The sequence below is a fragment of the Terrapene carolina genome, unplaced genomic scaffold (assembly GCF_002925995.2).
Source record: "Terrapene carolina triunguis isolate 2854851 unplaced genomic scaffold, T_m_triunguis-2.0 Scaffold210, whole genome shotgun sequence".
Taxonomy (NCBI): domain Eukaryota; kingdom Metazoa; phylum Chordata; order Testudines; family Emydidae; genus Terrapene; species Terrapene triunguis.
The window spans coordinates 3,088,589-3,107,554 of record NW_020664561.1 but is presented as its reverse complement, the minus strand read 5'-3'; the positions used below and the strand labels follow the sequence as shown (position 1 = coordinate 3,107,554).

The 18,966-nt window shown below is 44.7% G+C and overlaps 1 protein-coding gene across 3 annotated transcripts in view; it reads left to right on the top strand.

Annotated features, from left to right (window-relative positions):
* LOC113407229 (metastasis-associated protein MTA1) overlaps nt 1–18,966 on the top strand; it is a 160,159-nt gene that overhangs the window by 120,306 nt on the left and 20,887 nt on the right. For all 3 annotated transcript variants that reach the window (XM_026655459.1, XM_026655458.1, XM_026655460.1), the window contains exons 16-17: nt 930–1,082; nt 2,255–2,290. In XM_026655459.1, the coding sequence (XP_026511244.1) occupies nt 930–1,082; nt 2,255–2,290 (189 nt within the window). The remainder of the gene's footprint in view (nt 1–929; nt 1,083–2,254; nt 2,291–18,966) is intronic.

Genomic DNA, 18,966 nt, shown 5'->3' with positions numbered 1-18,966 from the left:
GTGAAAAAAACACTTTTTATGAAGAGTACCATAGGATCTTTAATGTTCACACAGAATAGGACCTTGGTTTTTAACGTCTCATCTGAAAGCAAATGCTTCAGTGGTGTGACAGATTTCAATGTGGCTCTTAAACTGGAAAACAGGGCCATTCTCCTTTTGATGTAACTATCTTCAGGAGTGTTGTGCTACTTCTTGCTATTACAGAGTCAAAGCTGTGAATCCATAGTTAGGGCTGAGAAAAAGCAACTCATTTTAAACCCCTGTTTTCAGTTGCTTGTAACTTTCTCAACATCTTTTCCTTTGGCATGCCATGCTTGATCTCTGCCTCAGCCAAAAGGTTAGATTTAAATTATGTGCATGTTCTTGATAGTTTTGTTTTAAGTCCTCAATGGCTTGGCCAGTTTAGGAACTGCATTTATTGAATACTGATGAAATTGGCAAAGTTGTAACTTCTGGGTAGCCTGTGGGTGTTGCATGACTTCTTGAAGATGGCTTCTAATATAGAGCAGCCTAGAAATTATCCAGAATCAGTGGAAAACATAGTTTTAGAAAAGGATGCAAAACAGCCTTCTAGCACCTATTTTAGGATTATATTGCAGTGTATATTACAGCACAGGTTAAACATCCTTGTTGAATTCAGCAGTATATTTACAATGCTTTATATAAGTAGCAATCTTCTGTTAGACTTGGGGCCAAATTCAGAAGTGATATATGTGACAATTTGTTTTCAGACCTCTTTTCACTCATTCAGATTCCTTTGCATATCAGTAGAGTAGGCTTAAGTCAGTATAAGGCAGTTTGAATGTAAGGGTTTCTGTTAATATAAGAGGGGTGCGCCTTACATTATCTCTGAATTTTGCCCTTTGTGTTTGGGTTTATAGTCTCCATGTATCTACTAATAAAAATAACACACTGCTGTTTTACAACAGAATCTCATCCATGTCCTCCGAAACCAGACCCTGTAAAGAGCTTGTCCAGTTCTCTTAACAATCTGATTCCTGCCAAGTTTACACCTGTCATAAACAATGGATCCCCAACTATCTTGGGAAAAAGAAGCTATGAGCAACACAATGGGATGGATGGTAAATATTTTCTATTACATGTACATTGTCATCTGTCGGGTGTTTCTTGTGTCGTCAAGCAAAGTGCTCCTGTTAATTGCTTCCATTTCAGTATTTTGTAAAGAGTATTGCCAGATGGAGAGCATCAGTCCTTATTCCAGGGGAGATTGCTTTTTTTATTTTAGGGGCCTTAATAGTTTTCAACAAGAAATGTTTTGGTTTATTTTTCTCTTCTGGCAAAGGCTGATTTGATTTTGCTTGTGCAGGCATGGATGTGTACGGTCTGAGTAGTACATTGATACAGAGCTGCTAGGCTAGTGGAACTCTGTCTACTTTGACCATGTCTTGATGTCAGGCTGGTCTCAGCCTGGCAAACATGAGAGAATAAGACAAACCTCTTTTTTTTTTTTTTTTTTTTTTTTTTTTTATTACTATTACTACCATGGGAATTACTACAGAAAATTTCCCAAATGTTTTTTCCTCTTTCATTAAGAATTTACTGTTTCTTCCCTGGTTGGCCCTCTCATTGAGAGTCCTCCTCTCACTGTTGATGGGTCTCACCCCTTCCTTCAGCCCACTAAACAGCATGGGTAAAGGCAGCATGTGCTTGCAGCAGGAGATGGAGGTACGATTCTCCTGGCATGGAGTCCAGGGCTCTGTCTTGAAGAGCTAGCCATCAGCTGAGAACGGCAAAGCAGGGAAAGTGCCACTGGCTCCTCAGTCAAGAATGAGATGGCCTATTCAAATGGCCTTAACAGGAATAGGAAGGTGGGGAATGGCTCAATTAAAAGAAGGAGCATCTGCAGCGTGGCACTTAACAGTGATTGTGACAGGGTGAGGAGAAAAACGTAGTAGCTTCCAACTTTCCCAGAGGTGAGCAAAACTGACTGTCATGCCTTCAAAGACCTCCTTTGGGAGTGAGACCAGATTCTCTCCCATTCTGCTCCAACCCCATAAATTTACTGTGCTGTATTAAAGCTATCTTGCCATTGCATTTCAATACAGCCACGCCGGGGTTTTTCCCCTTCACATTTATTCTTAGATTAAATTAGCATTTATATTGAATGCAAATTACACAAGCAGCAATGGACATCTTGCTGTTTGTGTTTAATATTTAGCTTTTAAAAAAATGCTACTGTTCAGATTGCTGATATGATGTTTTTTCTCTTTTCTGTTCACTCGTGCTCTGTCAGGCAACGTGAAGAAGCGCCTATTGATGCCTAGCAGGGGTAAGACCTCAAAGCTGCGCTCAGCTTATGCTAGGAGACTGTGATTTTTAGTTTCATCTGTTGGCTTCTCTAGTTTGCTTGTCTGCTTTGTGGCTACTAATGCTGTGTGTAAATTTTGTGTTGGTGTCTAAATGTTCTTTGGATAACCTCTGTATCCATGGTCTATGCACTGCTAATTATTTTTCAGCCTTTTTCACGTGTGGGGCTAGTAATGGTACAACCATAGTTGTTGCATGGAAGTGGTAATGAAATGAAATATTCACTTTATGCTACTAAAATCCCCAAATTATCCAACATTGTTCTAGCAGTTTTGTAAAAGCTATTGAAAGTTTAGGAATGTAATGATAGCTTGGGTGGGTTTTTGATTTCACTATTTAACCTTAGGAAATGTAGGCTTCAAATATTCTATATGAATTTAAATATCAAACACATACAGATCAAAAAAGAAGCAAAATCTAGTAGGATATACTCTGCCTTTTAGTCATGACCCTTCATAATGTCAGCGACACTGCTAGCTGTTTGATTAGCCAGCGCTGCTGTGCATATCCATCTTTAGCAAGCAAGCACCTGTAATTATAATACTTTGCTCGTACATAGCACTTTTAATTCATAGATCTCCAAGTGCTTTACAAGGTTAGTAAGAATTATTATTCTTCCAGTGCTGGTCCTATGCATATTCCACTCTGCATATGCATGTGCTCCATGCACCTGGAGTCAGAATTCTTGCAAGCAGCAACCATTTATCTTCACGTGCACCCTTTTCCGCCTTGTGTTTCCAACTGAAGGCATAAAAGGGTGAAACGGACCGGCTGCCTCTCCAATTCCTTCTTACTGCTGCATGGCCTGGGATGGCAAAAAAACTTCAGGGCCAGACTTCAAAGAGAAACTGCTGAGCTTCAGTTCATTTGCAAATTTGACACCATCAGCTCAGGATTAAACAAAGTCTGTGAATGGCTAGCCAACTACAAAAGCAGTTTCTCCACCCTTGGTGTTCACACCTCAACTGCTAGAAGAGGGCCTCATCCTCCCTGATTGAACTAACCTTGTTATCTCTAGACTGATTCTTGCCTGCATATTTATACCTGCCTCTGGAAATTTCCACTACATTCATCTGACGAAGTGGGTATTCACCCATGAAAGCTTATGCTCCAATACATCTGTTAGTCTGTAAGGTGCCACAGGACTCTTTGTCGCTTTTTACAGATCCAGACTAACATGGCTACCCCTCTGATAGAAACATAAGAGTAAGTCTGCTTCAAAGATGTCAAACACAGCTCTGCCTAAATCGAGCAGGTCTGCTCATTCAACCCCTAAGGACTTGGGATGTACTAAATCTCAGGGCCATGACCCTAAACCCCTAAAGCCAGAGTTGTATCAGTACTTGGCCCCGTACCAGTGACACCAATTCAGCTGCTACCATGCAAGTCAAAAAGTCAGGATCCATCGGTTCAACCACCGTCCGTACCATTGGTTCTGTCTCTCACATGGAACCTCCCTTCTCTGACCCTATCAATGTGAGCAGATTGGACCCTACGCATTCTAGAGAGGTCAGAGACTTGTACTACATCGGAGGATAACTTTGCTCTTCCTGAGCCTCAGTTTCCCCCAACATCAGAACCTTCTCTCACTAGGGAGATTGTGACTCCACTAGAGGGTGTTACCAATGACAGAAGCCTATATCCTCTTCCATCTACTGGCTGTGCCTTTCCTCCTTTGGAACCGTCGTTACCACCATTGGATCTGGACCCATTTTTCTCTTCCTTAGGAGAATCTGAACCACTAGAGGAGCCATCATCTTATCCTTCAAGAAATGTTATTCGGAGCTTCCTGGTACCAACCTCCACCTCAACATTTACCTTGGCAGCATTGGGGACCCCCACAACCTCCTCCTGACCCAGCTTACTGTCCATACTGGGGAACATGGGACCCATATGCCAGATATAAAGAGCCCATGTGTTTTGCCAGGGAATCACTTCACCATTCTCCTCTGAGGGAACCGTGAGAGTTTCCTCCTTATCCCACAAAAGAGAAGGACTGTGAACCAGTTCTCCATTACTGATAAGCTTGCCTTCTTCATTCCTGATGAAGCAGTCACCCGGCATCTCCATCCTCTCTGGACGACCATAAACAATTACAAGATTTATTGTGCAGGGTGACAGAGGAACTACAGAGCTCCCTAGATGAGATCCAGGACTCTCAAAACAAACACCTGGATATCTTGCAAATGACCGGGTCCAGTCAACTAGCTATTCACAGACTTTGTAGACAAACTACCTCAGCAAGACAGCTTGCTTCCATGCTCTTATTGAAGAGGGTAAGCTGAGGGCAGAACTGTAGAGCCCAGTGTGGATACTAAATTTGTATCCGCATCCAATCCAAAAAAATGGTCTGCAGATATTTGTGGATTTGCAGGGCTCTGCAGAACTGCACTTCAATCAGCAGTTAATGCAGCAGAGACAGCTTCTAGATTGATGGAATAGCCATTGTGATGCCCTGAGAGTCATGACTATATGCTTCGGGATTTCTCAGGGAGATCCATAACACCATGGAGGACTTGCCCTTCAATGGAGCTCACCTTTTCACTGAAAAGATAGATAAGTCCTTATGTACTTTAAAGTACTCCAGGGCCACCCTCACTCCTTGGGAATATATACACCTGCCCCAAAAAGGAAGTATCACAAGTAATCTTACAAACCTAGACTGGCGAGTTGACAGTTTTATCACTCCTGATAAGAGACAAAGGATATAGAAGTCTAATTTCCCTGAACCTTCTATGTCTACAGCACCATCTCAACCCCCTCCCCCAGCTAAAAGATATTTTTGATAGGAGTTAGATAGCTGCAAACCATTAATGAAACCACTTCGATCCCATCCCCTCATATCCTTCAGAGGTCATTTAGCACCGTTTTCACAACTGGAATTCTATAACAGACAAGTGGGTATTAGATATCCAATCTGGCTATGCAATTGAGTTTACTTCCCTATGTCTCCAAAACCGCTATCCCTCTTCAGGGACTATTTTTATTAGGGGATTCTCAGGCAGAAAGTGGAATCCCTCCTCCATCCAGGAGCAATAGAGTGGGTGGTACTTCAGTACCAGGAAATGTACCTCCTCGACCCCTAAAAGGAGGGAAGCTGGAGACCTATCTTCAATCTCCACAATCTCAACCACTTCACGTGAAATTCTAGCCTGCGAATAGTCACTCTGACATCAATAATCCCTTCCCTGGAAAAGGATATTTGGTTTACAGCTCTCGATATGAAAAATGCCTACTTTCACTTGAATGTTCACCCTGCCCACAAGTGTTTTCTCAGATTCATGGTGGGCACTGACCACTTCCAGCATAGGGTGCTCCCATTCAACCGTGCCACTGTCCCCCATGTCTTTACCAAGGTCTCTCTGGTAGTAGCAGCTCATTTCAGATGGAACAGTTTCACCATCTTCTCCTATCTCAATGACTGGCTTCTTGTTGCTAGGACGTGTCAAGAAGCCTATGAGTTGACCTCATTAATGCTTCAGCCACTTTTTTAGGAGTCTGTCTGAACCTGGAAAAATCTATCCTTGCTCCAATGCAGACTATAGACTTCATGGGGACCACTTCTAGATGCACTCACAGTGAGAGATTATCTACCAAGGGACAGGTTTTACACTATGAGCAACTTGATAGACCAGGTTATGCGCAAACCTCAAGCTCCAGTGAGAACTTTTCTTTCCCTCCTGCGGCACATGGCTTCATGCACTTACATTACCCCATTTGCCAGAATCCACCTATGTTTCCTTCAGATGTGGCTCCACACAGTGTATTCACCAACCAAATGCAGCATAATTACCATGGTAACAATTCCTTCGAGTAACATGGTGGAAGATCCTCATCAGGTATGTGTGGGCATCCCCTTCCTACCTTCCTTACCAGACAAGATGATCATTTCAGGCATCTCTCTCTTAGGCTGGGGAGCCCACGTGGACAGTCATATGGCACAGGGCACTTGGAAACCAGGATGCACACCAACCTTCTGGAACTTTGAGCAGTCAGAGAAGCTTCAAAGGTTTTTCTGCAATTTATCCAGTCCCACCATGTCCTCATAATGTCAGACATGACAGCCACCTCTTACATCAATAAGCAGGGAAAGGTGAGATCCACCTCCCTGTGTAGAAGCAGTCACCTTAGGGAATTGGTGTGTCAGGAATCGAATCATCCTGTCAGCAGCTTACCTTCCAGGAACTCGGAATGTGTTGGTGGACACCCTCAGTAGGCCTTTTGTGGTCAATCATGAGTGGCGATTGCATAATTCAGTGGTTAACAGAATCTTCGCTCAATGGGGGACCCCCACCTCAGATCTGTTCTCTTCCCAAACAAACAGGGAATGTAACATCTACTGTTTCAGAGGCGTTCTGGGTCTACATTTTCGAGGAAATGTTCTCCTTCCCTTGGTCAGGACATTCCCCCAAACGAAAAGGGAATGAAACATCTACTGTTCCAGAGGAGCTCTGGGTCTACATTTTCGAGGAAATGCTCTCCTTCCCCTGGTCGGGACATCTTACCTATGTCTTTACTCCCTTACTACTCCTGCCTCAAGTCTTAAGGAAGATTTGACAGGACAGGGTACATATCATCCTCATCAACTAGTATTGGCCCAGACAGTTCTGGTTCCCAAATCTCCTTCTAATGTCAACTCGCCCTCTGATTAGCTTCCAGCCCTTTCCCAATCTTTTGACCCATGAGAAGGGCAGGATCAAGCATTCTAGCCCTGAAACGCTCCATCTCATGGCTTGGTTTTCAGATGGACATCACTATTAGAACATTCCTGCTGTGAATCCTTACAAATCAGCCTTAACAGCAGAAAAGATTCCACTGGGAAATGCTGTTTCACCAAGTGGAAGCATTTTCCCATCGGGACACAGCAGAAACACATATCTCCTGAGTCAGCAGATATTCCAAAATAAGGGGAATGTCTTCTTTCCCTCAGTTCTATGAGAGTCCCCATGGTAGCAATCGGTGCGTGCCATCCACCATCAGATGGTTATTCAATAACCCATTGACTGGCAGATTCTTGAAGGGCCTAATTAGAACCTTCTCACTAGTAGAGTAACCTACTCCTCAATGGGGCTTAAATCTTGTACTTTTGGCACTCTCAAAGCCTTCCTTCAAACCATAAGGTGAGACATCAAAGGAGTAGGTATAAATGAAAGTTGCATTCGTTGTGGCCATCGCCACAGCCAGAAGGGTAGGTGAGCTGGGAGCTCTAATGGCAGATTTGCCATACACTGTATTCTGAAAGGACAAAATTTAATTGCATTTATATTGGATATTCCCCCTCCCCCAAAGGAGGAGAGGAAACTTAATTTCCCCCAGCTCACTTTCTACCCGCAAAAGACGAAACCAATCAGAAAATCACCTAGAGCAGGGGTGAGCAAACTTTTTGGGCCGAGGGCCACATCTGGGTGGGGAAATTGTATGCAGGGCCGGGACAGGGGGTTGGGGTGTGGGAGGGAGTGCAGTGTGCAGGAAGGGGCTCAGGGCAAGGGATTGGGGCAGAGGAGGGGTGCAGGGTGTATGGGGGGCTCAGGGAAGGGGGTTGGGGTGTAGGAGGGGTGTGGAGTGCAGGAGGGGGCTCAGGGCAGGGGTGCAGACTGCGGGAGGGGGCTCACGGCAGGGGGTTGGGGTGCGGCAGGGGGTTGGGGTGCAGGAGAGGTGCGGGGCGTACGAGGGGGCTCAGGGCAGGGGGTTGGGGTGCAGGGGGGGTGCGAGGTGCAGGCAGGGGGCTTAGGGAAGGGAGTTGGGGGGCGGGGTGCAGGAGGGGTTTGGGCTCCGGCCCAGCACCGCTTATCTAAAGTGGCTCCGGGGGTGGCAGCGGCGCGCACTGGGGCCAGGGCAGGCTCCCAGCCTGCCTGCTGTGTCCCCGGCCCCGCGCCGCTCCAGGAAGCGCTGCGGCCCTGGGAGGCAGAGGGCTCAGTGTGCATTGCCCTTGCCGCGCCTCTAGGTATCTTCCCCCAAAGCTCCTATTGGCCGCGGTTCCGTGTTCCCCGCCAGTGGGAGCTGCGGGGGGCAGGGCCTGCAGGCAAGGGCAATGCACGGAGCCCTCTGCCCCCCCACCTGGGGGCTGCAGGGACATGATGCCAGGCGCTTCTGAGAGCGGCGCAGGGCCCACCGCACCATGGGGGGCAATCCCGGGGGCCGGATCCAAAGCCTTGAGGGGCTGTAGTTTGCCTACCCCAGACCTAGAGGGGTCTCTATATCAGAACTAATCCAAGGTCAAGCTATCCCAGAGATTCTCTACATGGATCTTGGGCTGTATCCTGCTCTCTTAACAGTTGCATCTTCCTCCCATTCATGGGGTGAGGGCTCATTCTGCAAGACTGCAAGCAACTTCAGTAGCATCACTTCAGGAAGTGGCGTTACTTGATGTTTGCAGGGCAACTACATGGCGTTCCAGCCACACATTTGCAAGGCATTATGGTCTAGTGCAGAATATCTCCACTGATGCATCCATTGGGACAGCAGTCCTCCAGACGGCTCTGCAGTCTGCATCTTTGCACCCTCCTCCTACGCAAGTACTGCTGGTCAGTCATCCACACTGGAATACACAAAGGGACCAGCACTTGAAGGAGAGGAAGTTACTTACCTTATACCACAATGAAGTTCTTTGTGATGTGTGGTCCATATCTGTGTTCCACAACCCACCCTCCTTCCTCTCTGCTTTGGATCTTTACTGGATTCACAATAGAGCAGGAACTGGAGAGGTAATCAGTCCATTTGGCTCTTTATGCTCTCGGTTGGAAGCATGAGGAGGGCAAGGATTCATGCATGGACCAGCAGATACTGCTTGCAAGAATTCGCTGGTTCTGGGTGTGTGGAGCACATGCAAATCCACAATGGAATACTTTCAGATCTATGGTACCTGTAAGAACCTTCAGTTACTATAAGGTAAGTAACTTCTTGTCACAATTTTGCAAATGGAGAAACTGAGCCAAATTGGTCTTAAGTGATGTGCCTACACACCAAGAAAACGTAAGAGCTGGGAATAGAACCCAGGTATCCTGACTCCCAGTCTGTTGTCCCTGCCATGACACCACATTGCTCATGTAGACAACAACATGTTCTACTGTGCATGTACAGAACAGGATTTTCAAAGGATCTTGACTTTATTAAATAAAAACATTTTTCCTACTAAGCAAAAGTTCTAAAGACTGTCTGTGCCAGATCTCAAGTTTCACACTTCCATTTCTTACTGAAGCTGTTTTTAAAAAAGCATGGGAAGATTCTCATTTCCGCCCTGGTCATAGCAGGTGGAAAATGTCATGCCCCCCCCCCCCCCCCCCCCGCATTAAAGATTGAGAAAAAACTCATCTCCTTTGGTGAGAAACCAACCATGGAGAGTTTTTTTTGTTTTGGAATAATTTGAAAAACTATATTTCGTAAGAGTGACTGGCATCTGCTGTAGACAGTGCAGTGAAACCAGCCTATTAATGCAAGTTTAGGTTATGTTCAACACAAATCAGGCAATGCAAAAGTGAAGGTTTGCACAATAAATATTAACTCAGCCACACTGCACATCCCTTGAATATTAAGGTTACGTTAGCAGCCTAGTTCATAATTGAAAATATAAACATGCAGTGTGGGTACATTAGAGTTAGCATAAGAAGAATCTATTTTCTGATTCTTAACTGTGCACTAACGTAGCCGTCAATGTCATTTTTAATGTTCTTGGTTTTGAGGGTGAATTTAAATAAAGTAATAAAGAAAACTCTCCCCAGTCACCCATTAAGTCTCCTCCTCCTCCTGGGCCTCCTCACTCTCCATGCCAGAACTAAGGGATGTCCAGGGGAGCTCCAGCGTGCTGAGTAGCTTGCTGACTTTCTACAGCTCCTTTTGATAAGATGGTTGTGGTCATGATTTCCACTCCCTGCTAAACAGCTGATCATCAGTGAGGGAACTGCTGAGTCACTCAGCAGCTGAAAAACTTCAGAAACCCTGACCAAGGTTGTCTGGCCTCAGGGTGGGAAGTGGAAGAAGAGAGAATCAATTCCTCCTCCTATAAGGTGCGGCCTCTGATAATGTTTTGCTATTAGAGGTGGAGAGTCCCTGAGGTAGGGTTCCAAAGTGTCCCCTTTTTGGTTTGAAGATTTTTACTATGTGTATTTCAATGACACTTAAAATCTCCCTTTTGCAAATTGCCCAGCAGCGAAGTCCCTGGTCAGGCTGGACCAAAAGAGTGTTTTGTGGTTCTTTCTTCCCCCATTGTGATGTCCACTGGGCTGCGTTGAGATTAGATGCTATTAAAATTTTAGCAGATGTGCACCTTGCATGCCCACAAGCCATCATTTAATTTCGTATCGTTTTTTTATCTGCAGCTTCTAAGTAGCTCAGTGGTTCGCTCCTGGAACCTGCCTGCACCCTTTCTGCATTCAGTTAGCTTATATATCTTGTGGTCTAGTTAAAAGTAGTTTAGAGTTGTTGATTTAGACTTAGTTTTCATAGGACAAATATTTTGGAGACTTTCCAATTTATAAATTTTGATTTTCTGATTTTTAGGACAATGGACGCCTCAACCCCAGTAAGAAAACAGGGTCTAAACAATGTGGACCAGATCTGCTTGGCATAGGAGAGTGAGGGCTGGTGGTATCATGAAGCCAACCATGGTTCCCTGATTCTGTGAGCTGGTCCCAGTGTAATTTAGAGCAGCCGGGGACTGGGATAGGCTCAAAGTTAAAAAAGGAATCACTTTTACACTGAGGCCACTCCCAAAAAGAAAACATTGGAAAAGGTTTTAGGAAAGTGAAGATAGGGTTACTGCAAATCCTGTATTATCAGAAACAGACAGGCAGGATATCCCTTGTAAATAAAGAGACATACTGGAACTGTGAACATCTTACTATTGGCAGTCCCTTTTTTCTAATGGTCCATTATATAGATTGCTAGGCTGGTTCAGACTTTTATGTCTTGGGTCTGTGCTAGAAAGAGGCACAGAAAGAAACAGATGGCATTTTCAGATGCTGTAACAACAGTACTGCAGGAGTAGTGGGGCTAACATAACTAATACTTGCTTCCAAATTACCTGTTACGTTGGTCTCTGGGTTAGTGCTTTTCAGTGGGATATGTACTTAGAGCCACCTACATTCATATTAGTGAAATCACCTATCTCTCCCCATCTAACATACTCTTTAAGGGGCCATTTGTGAAATGTATTTCCAGCCACTGTGGACAGGCAAAGCTGCTTCAGTTGGCCCCTGGAAATGAATTTGCTCTCCCTGGAGGAGGGTGATATAAATAATGTCAATCAATATGGGTTTAGGGAAAATCAAACTAACTTGATTTTTTTTTTAATGAGATTACAGGTTTGGTTGTTAAAGGTAACGGTGTAGATGTAATGTACTTAGAGTTCTATAAGGCATTTGACTTCGTACCACATGACTAAGGCTAAGATTACGGAGGTCATGCAAGACATGGATTCTGCGACTTCCAGAAACCTCTGTGACATTTTCCGCTTCAGCCTTAGAGCTGAATTTATTTAGCTTAACAAAGAAAAGTTTTTATGGGGTGACTTGATTAGTCTATAAGTACCTTTGTGAGGAACAAATATTTGACACACATCTTTTCAGTCCAGCGGAGAACTGATATAACACCAGTCAGGGCCCTCCCTAGGGGTGTGCAGGCCTGAGACAGCCCAGGCCCCGCCCCCACCCCACCCCTTTCCCTAGCCCTCACCCCATGCCCCACCCCCACTCCACTCCTTCCCCCAAGCACCTGGCCCGCCTCTTCCCTCAAGCCCCTGCCCCCATCCAACCCCTTCCCACAAGTCCCCGCCCCGCCTCTTTCCGGCTTCCGCCCCCTCTCCCGAGAGACACCAGGAGCCAGTGGAGCGGGGCGGGCTGGGGCCGGATCGCTCGCTGCTACCAGCGCCAGGCCCCCCGCGACCCCGTATCCTGAAGCGTGGGACCCTCCAAAGCGCGGAGCCTGGGGTGGTTGCCCCGTTCCGTCTTATGGATGGGATGGCTCTGACACCAGTGGCTGGAAGATGAATCTAGACAAATTCAGACTGGAAATATGGTATAACAGTGAGAGTAATTAATCACTGGAACAATTTACCAAGTGTCATGGTGGCTTCTCCATCACTAGCCATTTTAAAATCAAGATGGGATGTTTTTCTAAAAGATCTGCTCTAGGAATTATTGTGGGGAAGTTCTCTGGCCTGTGTTATGCAGGAGTTCAGACTAATTGATCACAATGATCCTTCTGGCCTTGGAATCTATAAACCTGACAGGGGGCAGCACCAAGGTGCCTTTGCTGAGATTCTGTGTTAAGGCTCTTTGGTAGTGGACCTGTGTGTCCAGGTCCCGGGGGAATAGTTTCTCAGCTGACTGCATTAGACTATCAGCTGGGCAGGTGTGCATGTGGCCAGGAAGTAATGCCACAGGTAGTCCTTTAATACAGTTAGGATGAAAGAGAGGATATCTTGTGGGAATTGAGACCAGGATTTTCAAACATGGGTGCCTGAAGTCAGGCACTTAAAATCATTATACAGGCACATACATAAGTGACTTGATTTTCAGAGGTTCTAACACCTTTCACTCCCTTTTACTTCATTTGGAATTGAGGCTGTTCATAGAATCCTAGAATATCAGGGTTGGAAGGGACCTCAGGAGGTCATCTAGTCCAACCCCCTGCTCAAAGCATGACCAATTTCCAACTAAATCTGAAAATCAGGGTACATATTTAGGTGCCTAAAATATGGATTTAAATGCCTTACTTTAGGCATCCTGATTAGAAGATTTTTGGCCTCAGATTTCTCCAGCCTTTAATGTGGGGGGTCAGGGGTCAGAAATGTAGGACTCGCTTGCAGTTTCATAATTTGTAATACAGAAATGGAACATCCTAAAAGCAATCTGATGCTTCTTCACCAGGTAACACCTCTCTCAGAAAAATAAAGGTTTAGAATTTTGTCTGTTCCTTGTGGTATGGATTTTAGGTCTTTATAATTATAAATGATGTGCTCATTTAACTCTTCTGTTTATATTTTTATATTGTGAATGATGTGGACAAAAATGCTACTGCCTTGTTATAACACATAGCAACAAAATAACTGAGCCAAAATAATTCCAGCCATATGGAAAAAGTAACATGAAGTAGCTGGTTTTATCCCTTCATGTAAATTTGTATTAACCTCAACTAATAAATCCCTCATAGTATGAGGTGGTAATAGCACTTTGGATTTTTCAGAATCCTTTTGATACATTTATTGAAGGCTTAGGTCTACATTTAATAATATGATTGGTGGTAGCAATATCATTTCCACATCAGCAAATCTAATGTTGGGTTTACTTGCAATTTAATTAAATTTATATTCTTTTACTTTTATCTCAGCTCTGCCCCTCAAACCTGATGGGATAATTTAACTCTAGACATTTAAGAATTAGAGCGTCAACCTCGTAATACTGAAATTTCACCTGAGTCTTTAAATGGGGAAAAAGATGCAGTCTAGCAATCTAGCCAGCATCTCTGTCTTAGTTACAGCCACACTTTGTAAAGTTCAGAATATGGATTCACCTGGTTAAGCATCAAAAACTAGTTGCTACTCAAATTATAGGAAACCTTCTAGAAGCACTACAATGCAGTTCACTCCCCTTCCCCACACAACACTCCCACTCTTCACCCACAGGCCTTGGCTAACCTGTTCCACTGCCACCTTCAATACTCTTAGGGCTGGTCCACACTAACCCCCCACTTCGAACTAAGATACGCAACTTCAGCTACATTATTCACATAGCTGAAGTCGAACTATCTTAGTTCGAACTTACCGCGGGTCCACACGCGGCAGGCAGGCTCCCCCGTCGACTCCGCGTACTCCTCTCGCGGAGCAGGAGTACTGGCGTCAACGGCGAGCACTTCCGGGATCAATTTATCGCGTCTAGACAAGATGTGATAAATCAATCCCAGAAGATCGATTGCTTACCGCCGGACCCGGAGGTAAGTATAGACGTACCCTTAGCTTGTGGGAGAAGCTTAGTGGTTCTATTTCCAGGAGTGGTTTCTGGGAAACCTGTTCTCCCTCAGATCCTACTGGAGGCAACTTCTGAGCATAGGAGACCTTCCCAGCTCCCTGTTCGTTAGCACAGGGCCTGGAATCACTCTGCAGATCCCACTGTTTCCAGCATTTTAAAGTACTCTGAGTCTGAGATGCCCCAGGTTCACTAGGATATTTACAAATTTATTAACTTGTCATCTATTTTTTGCTTTTAGTAGCTTTTTTTAATGTTCTGGAATAAATAGCCTGCCAATATCTACTGCAAGTAAAACTCCCCACTGAGAAAGATGAAGGCCCCTTAACTACAGGCTGTTAGGGTACCTTAGACACATGTCCTGATCATTTTCCAGTGGGTCTACATGGAATTTGCTCTTTCTGATACCCCAAAAGATGGAGGCTTTATGCCCAGCCTGGATCTCCGAGACTTTAGTATTTCTGGGGGGGAATCCTACCTCCCTTACAGGAAGAAAACTGACTTTGGGCTCTCTACCTTGCAGATGTCTGCTTTGCAGATTTCTAATAACTGAACAATGTTAACAGTTCCCTAGATGGGGACTCCATCCCCCATGACCCCCAACTGTTTTTCAGAGTCACTGCTTCCTAGGATAATCAACTGAATGTGGGTTCCCAGTGCAGTGCTATGGCCAGAAGGGCTAATGTAATCCTGAGAGATATAAATGGGAATATTGAGTAGGAGTAAGAAGTTATATTTCCTCTGTATTTGGTACTGGTGTGACTAGTATTGGAATACTGTGTCCAGTTCTGGTGTCCACAATTCAAGAACAATGTTGAAAAATTGGAGAAAATTCAGAAAAAAGTTGTGATTTTAAAAATAGAAAACCATGTCTTAAAGTGAAAGACCCAAGAAGCTCAATCTGTTCGTTAAGCTAAAGAGAAGGTTAAAGGGGGGGGGAGGGGCTTGCTTAGTCTATAAGTACCTACATGGGGAACAGATATTTGATAATATAGGGGTGTTTGATCTGTCAAACAAAGGTATGACTAGATCCAATGGCTGGAAGTTGAAGCTAAACAAATCGAGACTAGAAATAAGGCACAGTGATAGTAATTAACCCTTGGAACAATTTACCAAGGGTTATATGGATTCTCCATCACAGGAAATCTTTCAATCGAGATTGGATGTTTTTCTAATGGATATGCCATAGTTCAACCTCAGCTGTGGGACTTGAAGCAGGAATTAATTCAGGGAAGTCCTGTGGCCTCTGTTATGCAGGAGGTCAGTGTAGATCTTAATCTTAGTCTGCAGAAGAGAAGAGTGAGGGGGGTGGGGATTTGATAGCCTTCAACTACCTGAAGGGGGGTTCCAAAGAGGATGGAGCTAGACTGGTCTCAGTGGTGGCAGATAACAGAACAAGGAGTAATGGTCTCAAGTTGCAGTGGGGGAAGTCTAGGTTGGATATTAGGAAACACTATTTCACTAGGAGGGTGGTGAAGCACTGGAATGGGTTACCTAAGGAGGTGGTGGAATCTCCATCCTTAAAGGTTTTTAAGGCCAAGCTTGACAAAGCCCTGGAAGGGATGATTTAGTTGGTGTTGGTCCTGCTTTGAGCAGGGGGTTGGACTAGATGACCTCCTGAGGTCTCTTCCAACCCTGTTCTTCTATGATTCTGTGATTAATGGTTCTTTCTGGCCCCCCAAAAATCTGTGAACTACATGTATTGCCTTTTGGGTTGGCTTTTGTGCAGCATATATCTTACAGAAAGATATGGCCATGTGCTTATCTGGATCAAAGAGAGAAGTTTGGAAGGGCAGTCAGCCACCATTGGGCTACCAAAAACAGTCATTCAAGATGAACTACCCAAAGTCTCAGTTTGTCCATCCAGAAACAATTTAAATAAACCAGAGCCCTGCTCACTGCCATTTCATTCCAAACCTTCCTGCTGCCGGACAGGAGCCTGGATGCAGTGGTCCTCCAAAGTTTGCAGATACCTTAGTGCAGATGTTGACCCTGATGGCCATAACAGCATTTGTGGTACATGATGGCATGCCTACATGAGAGAACCCTTAGTTGAAGCTGTCAGTGGTGTAAAACCACACAGAGAAGTAGAAAAAGATTCAGACCCCAAACAAAAGGAGGAAATGGCAGGTCTTGGAGACATAGCTATATGCCAAGAATTAATTATTAAACAGATCTGATTCTGGTCAAAGATCTGGGTTCAAAAATCCCTGCAACAGTGGCTTACAGCCATTGACCCTAAAATCTCTGCAGTGTCCATAATGGTGAATACAGTTGCTAGCAAGCAAAATAAGTGCATGGAAAGTGGTGGGGGACTGAATGAAGACTTCTTTCCTTGAAGATGAATGTCTGTGAGTTCACAAGAGATTGCAGCAACTGGAAAGAAAATCAGAAGAAATAGGGAAAAGGCATTCAGATGCACGAAGAGAAATGGAAGAAATCCCCTCCCCACAGTGAGGCCTCCAGAAGACAAAGGAGGAGAGCTCCCTATTCTTTTTGAAACTGGGAAGCTTGGCCTGATGTGTAGACACTGGAGGGCTGAATCTGGACTGGGCTCAGAGTGCTAGTAATGAGCAGCCTTGGGCAGCGATTATGCAGCTCGGTAATTCTGTAGATAAACTAAAAATCTTGGAAACCCCACAAATATGCAATACTGTGGAAAGATTGAAAGGTGAGATTTAATTAGGATGGAAAATTAGTTGGGGGAAGGGATCAGTTGGATGGAGGAGAATATTGAATACTGTGAAAAGCTTACATGATCAGTTAGATGTAATAATGGCTTGGTAAAAAGACTGTTCAGCTGCACAGAGCACAGTTTGAAATGAAGGTCAGGCAGATTCAAAAACATAAAGGAAGTCAGCATGCTGGGTTCCCATTCTCTCTCTTCTCCCCCCCCCCCATAATGTTCTACTCAGTGGAGATTAGTGAGCTGCATTTGCACAGCAGGGCTGAGTCTGTGCAGGGGGGAATAGAAAGAAGCATTTTCATCCTCAGAAAAGAGCATGTTCTATTTGGCCAAGTAGAAATAAAGCAAACATTGAAGAGAGTAGAACATTGTTTCAGGGCAAATTTCCCCAGCCTTGAAAATAAACTACTCAGCAAGTCTTGGTAGTTAGATAGCAGTGGGATACAAGTGTTCTCTGATTCTGGATTCCACTGGCATTCTCTCTTACTGAAATGCGGTTCTGAACCATAGGAAATCTTTCAAAATGTAACTTCAGTATTACTGAGGAGATGGATTTAGTTGTGTCTATACATATGCTAACCAGACAGAGCCAGTGTAGCTATAGTTATTTAAAATCATCTAATTATTCTCAAATTAGTATGAGGAATAGAGTTTGTGGTTGCTCTTAAGAATATTGGTAGATCTCATTTATTCGTTCTAGATCTGGTTTTTGAATGTGCCCTGAAGACTATTGTGACCAAAGCAGAACTCCCATGAGAGGTGGAAAACTCTTACTCACTGAGGGATAGCTTGGGCTGTGCCCTTATGTAGCCATGCAGGGGCATAGGAGAAAGTAAGGGTCTAGCCACAATAGCAGCCTGTGTGCTCATGGGAGCACAAGGACTGCATCCCAGATGCTTCTCCTCAAGGAGCTACTGTGGGGAGAATGGGTGGAGCCATAGCTTCACCCGCTTGCACATGGGTTAGTGGAGCTGGCTGGCTTCATGAGGGCAAGTATTCTATACCTTCTAAAGGGATGTAGTGAATATTGCCACCAGCACAACTGGGGGGATCCAGGCAGCATTGTTCATGCTGCCTCCCAGTGCTTCATGCTGTCTCCCAGTGCTTCCTGCTGGGAGGTGAGCCTATGCACCACCCCTTGCTGTGAGTTGCATGCTAAAAGCACAGTCTATCCTTTAGAAGCCTCTTCTCTCCTCTGCACATCTGCACTTAGGAGATAAGCCACTTTGTGAGAAGCAAGTTGAACTGCATGTCCTCAAGGTACAATATTTATATTTCAGTAGTGCACAGAGGCCCTGATCAGATTTGTTGTGCTAGACTCTGTACAAAGTTAAGCATAAGCCTTGTCCTGGAGAGCTTAGTCTAAAAAGATCAGGGGCAATGGAGACAAGTATATCATTTTTATATTTATAGCAAATGGTGAGATATATAGATGAATTTTCCCACCTGCCCTCAGCCTAGCCATTGTACGCTGATTAGGTTTTTATTGGTAGTGTGGTAAAAGTAGGTCTGGAGAGAGACTGCCACCTTCTCCTCCAAATTTCAAGGATCTATTCAGGGAGGGCACTCCATGCATATAAGGGACCGCGTGGAGAAAGGCACAGAGAAGTTTGTTTAGAGTGACCAGATAGCAAGTGTGAAAAATTGGGAGGGGGAGTCTAGCTGACTATATAAAACAAAGCCTTTCATGACGGTCCCAATAACATTGGGATGTATACTTGCCCTAGATTTGTTTGAAGAGAATCATAGAATCATACGACTGGAAGGGACCTCAAGAGGTCATCTAGTCCAGTCCCCTCCACTCATGGCAAGACTAAGTATTCTTTAGACCAGGGGTAGGCAACCTTTCAGAAGTGGTGTGCTGAGTCTTCATTTATTCACTTTAATTTAAGGTTTCGCGTGCCGGTAATACATGTTAACGTTTTTTAGAAGGTCTCTCTCGAAGTTTGGGGGGTGTATGGAGGTGCAGGGCAGAAGGCTGGGTGTTGGGGG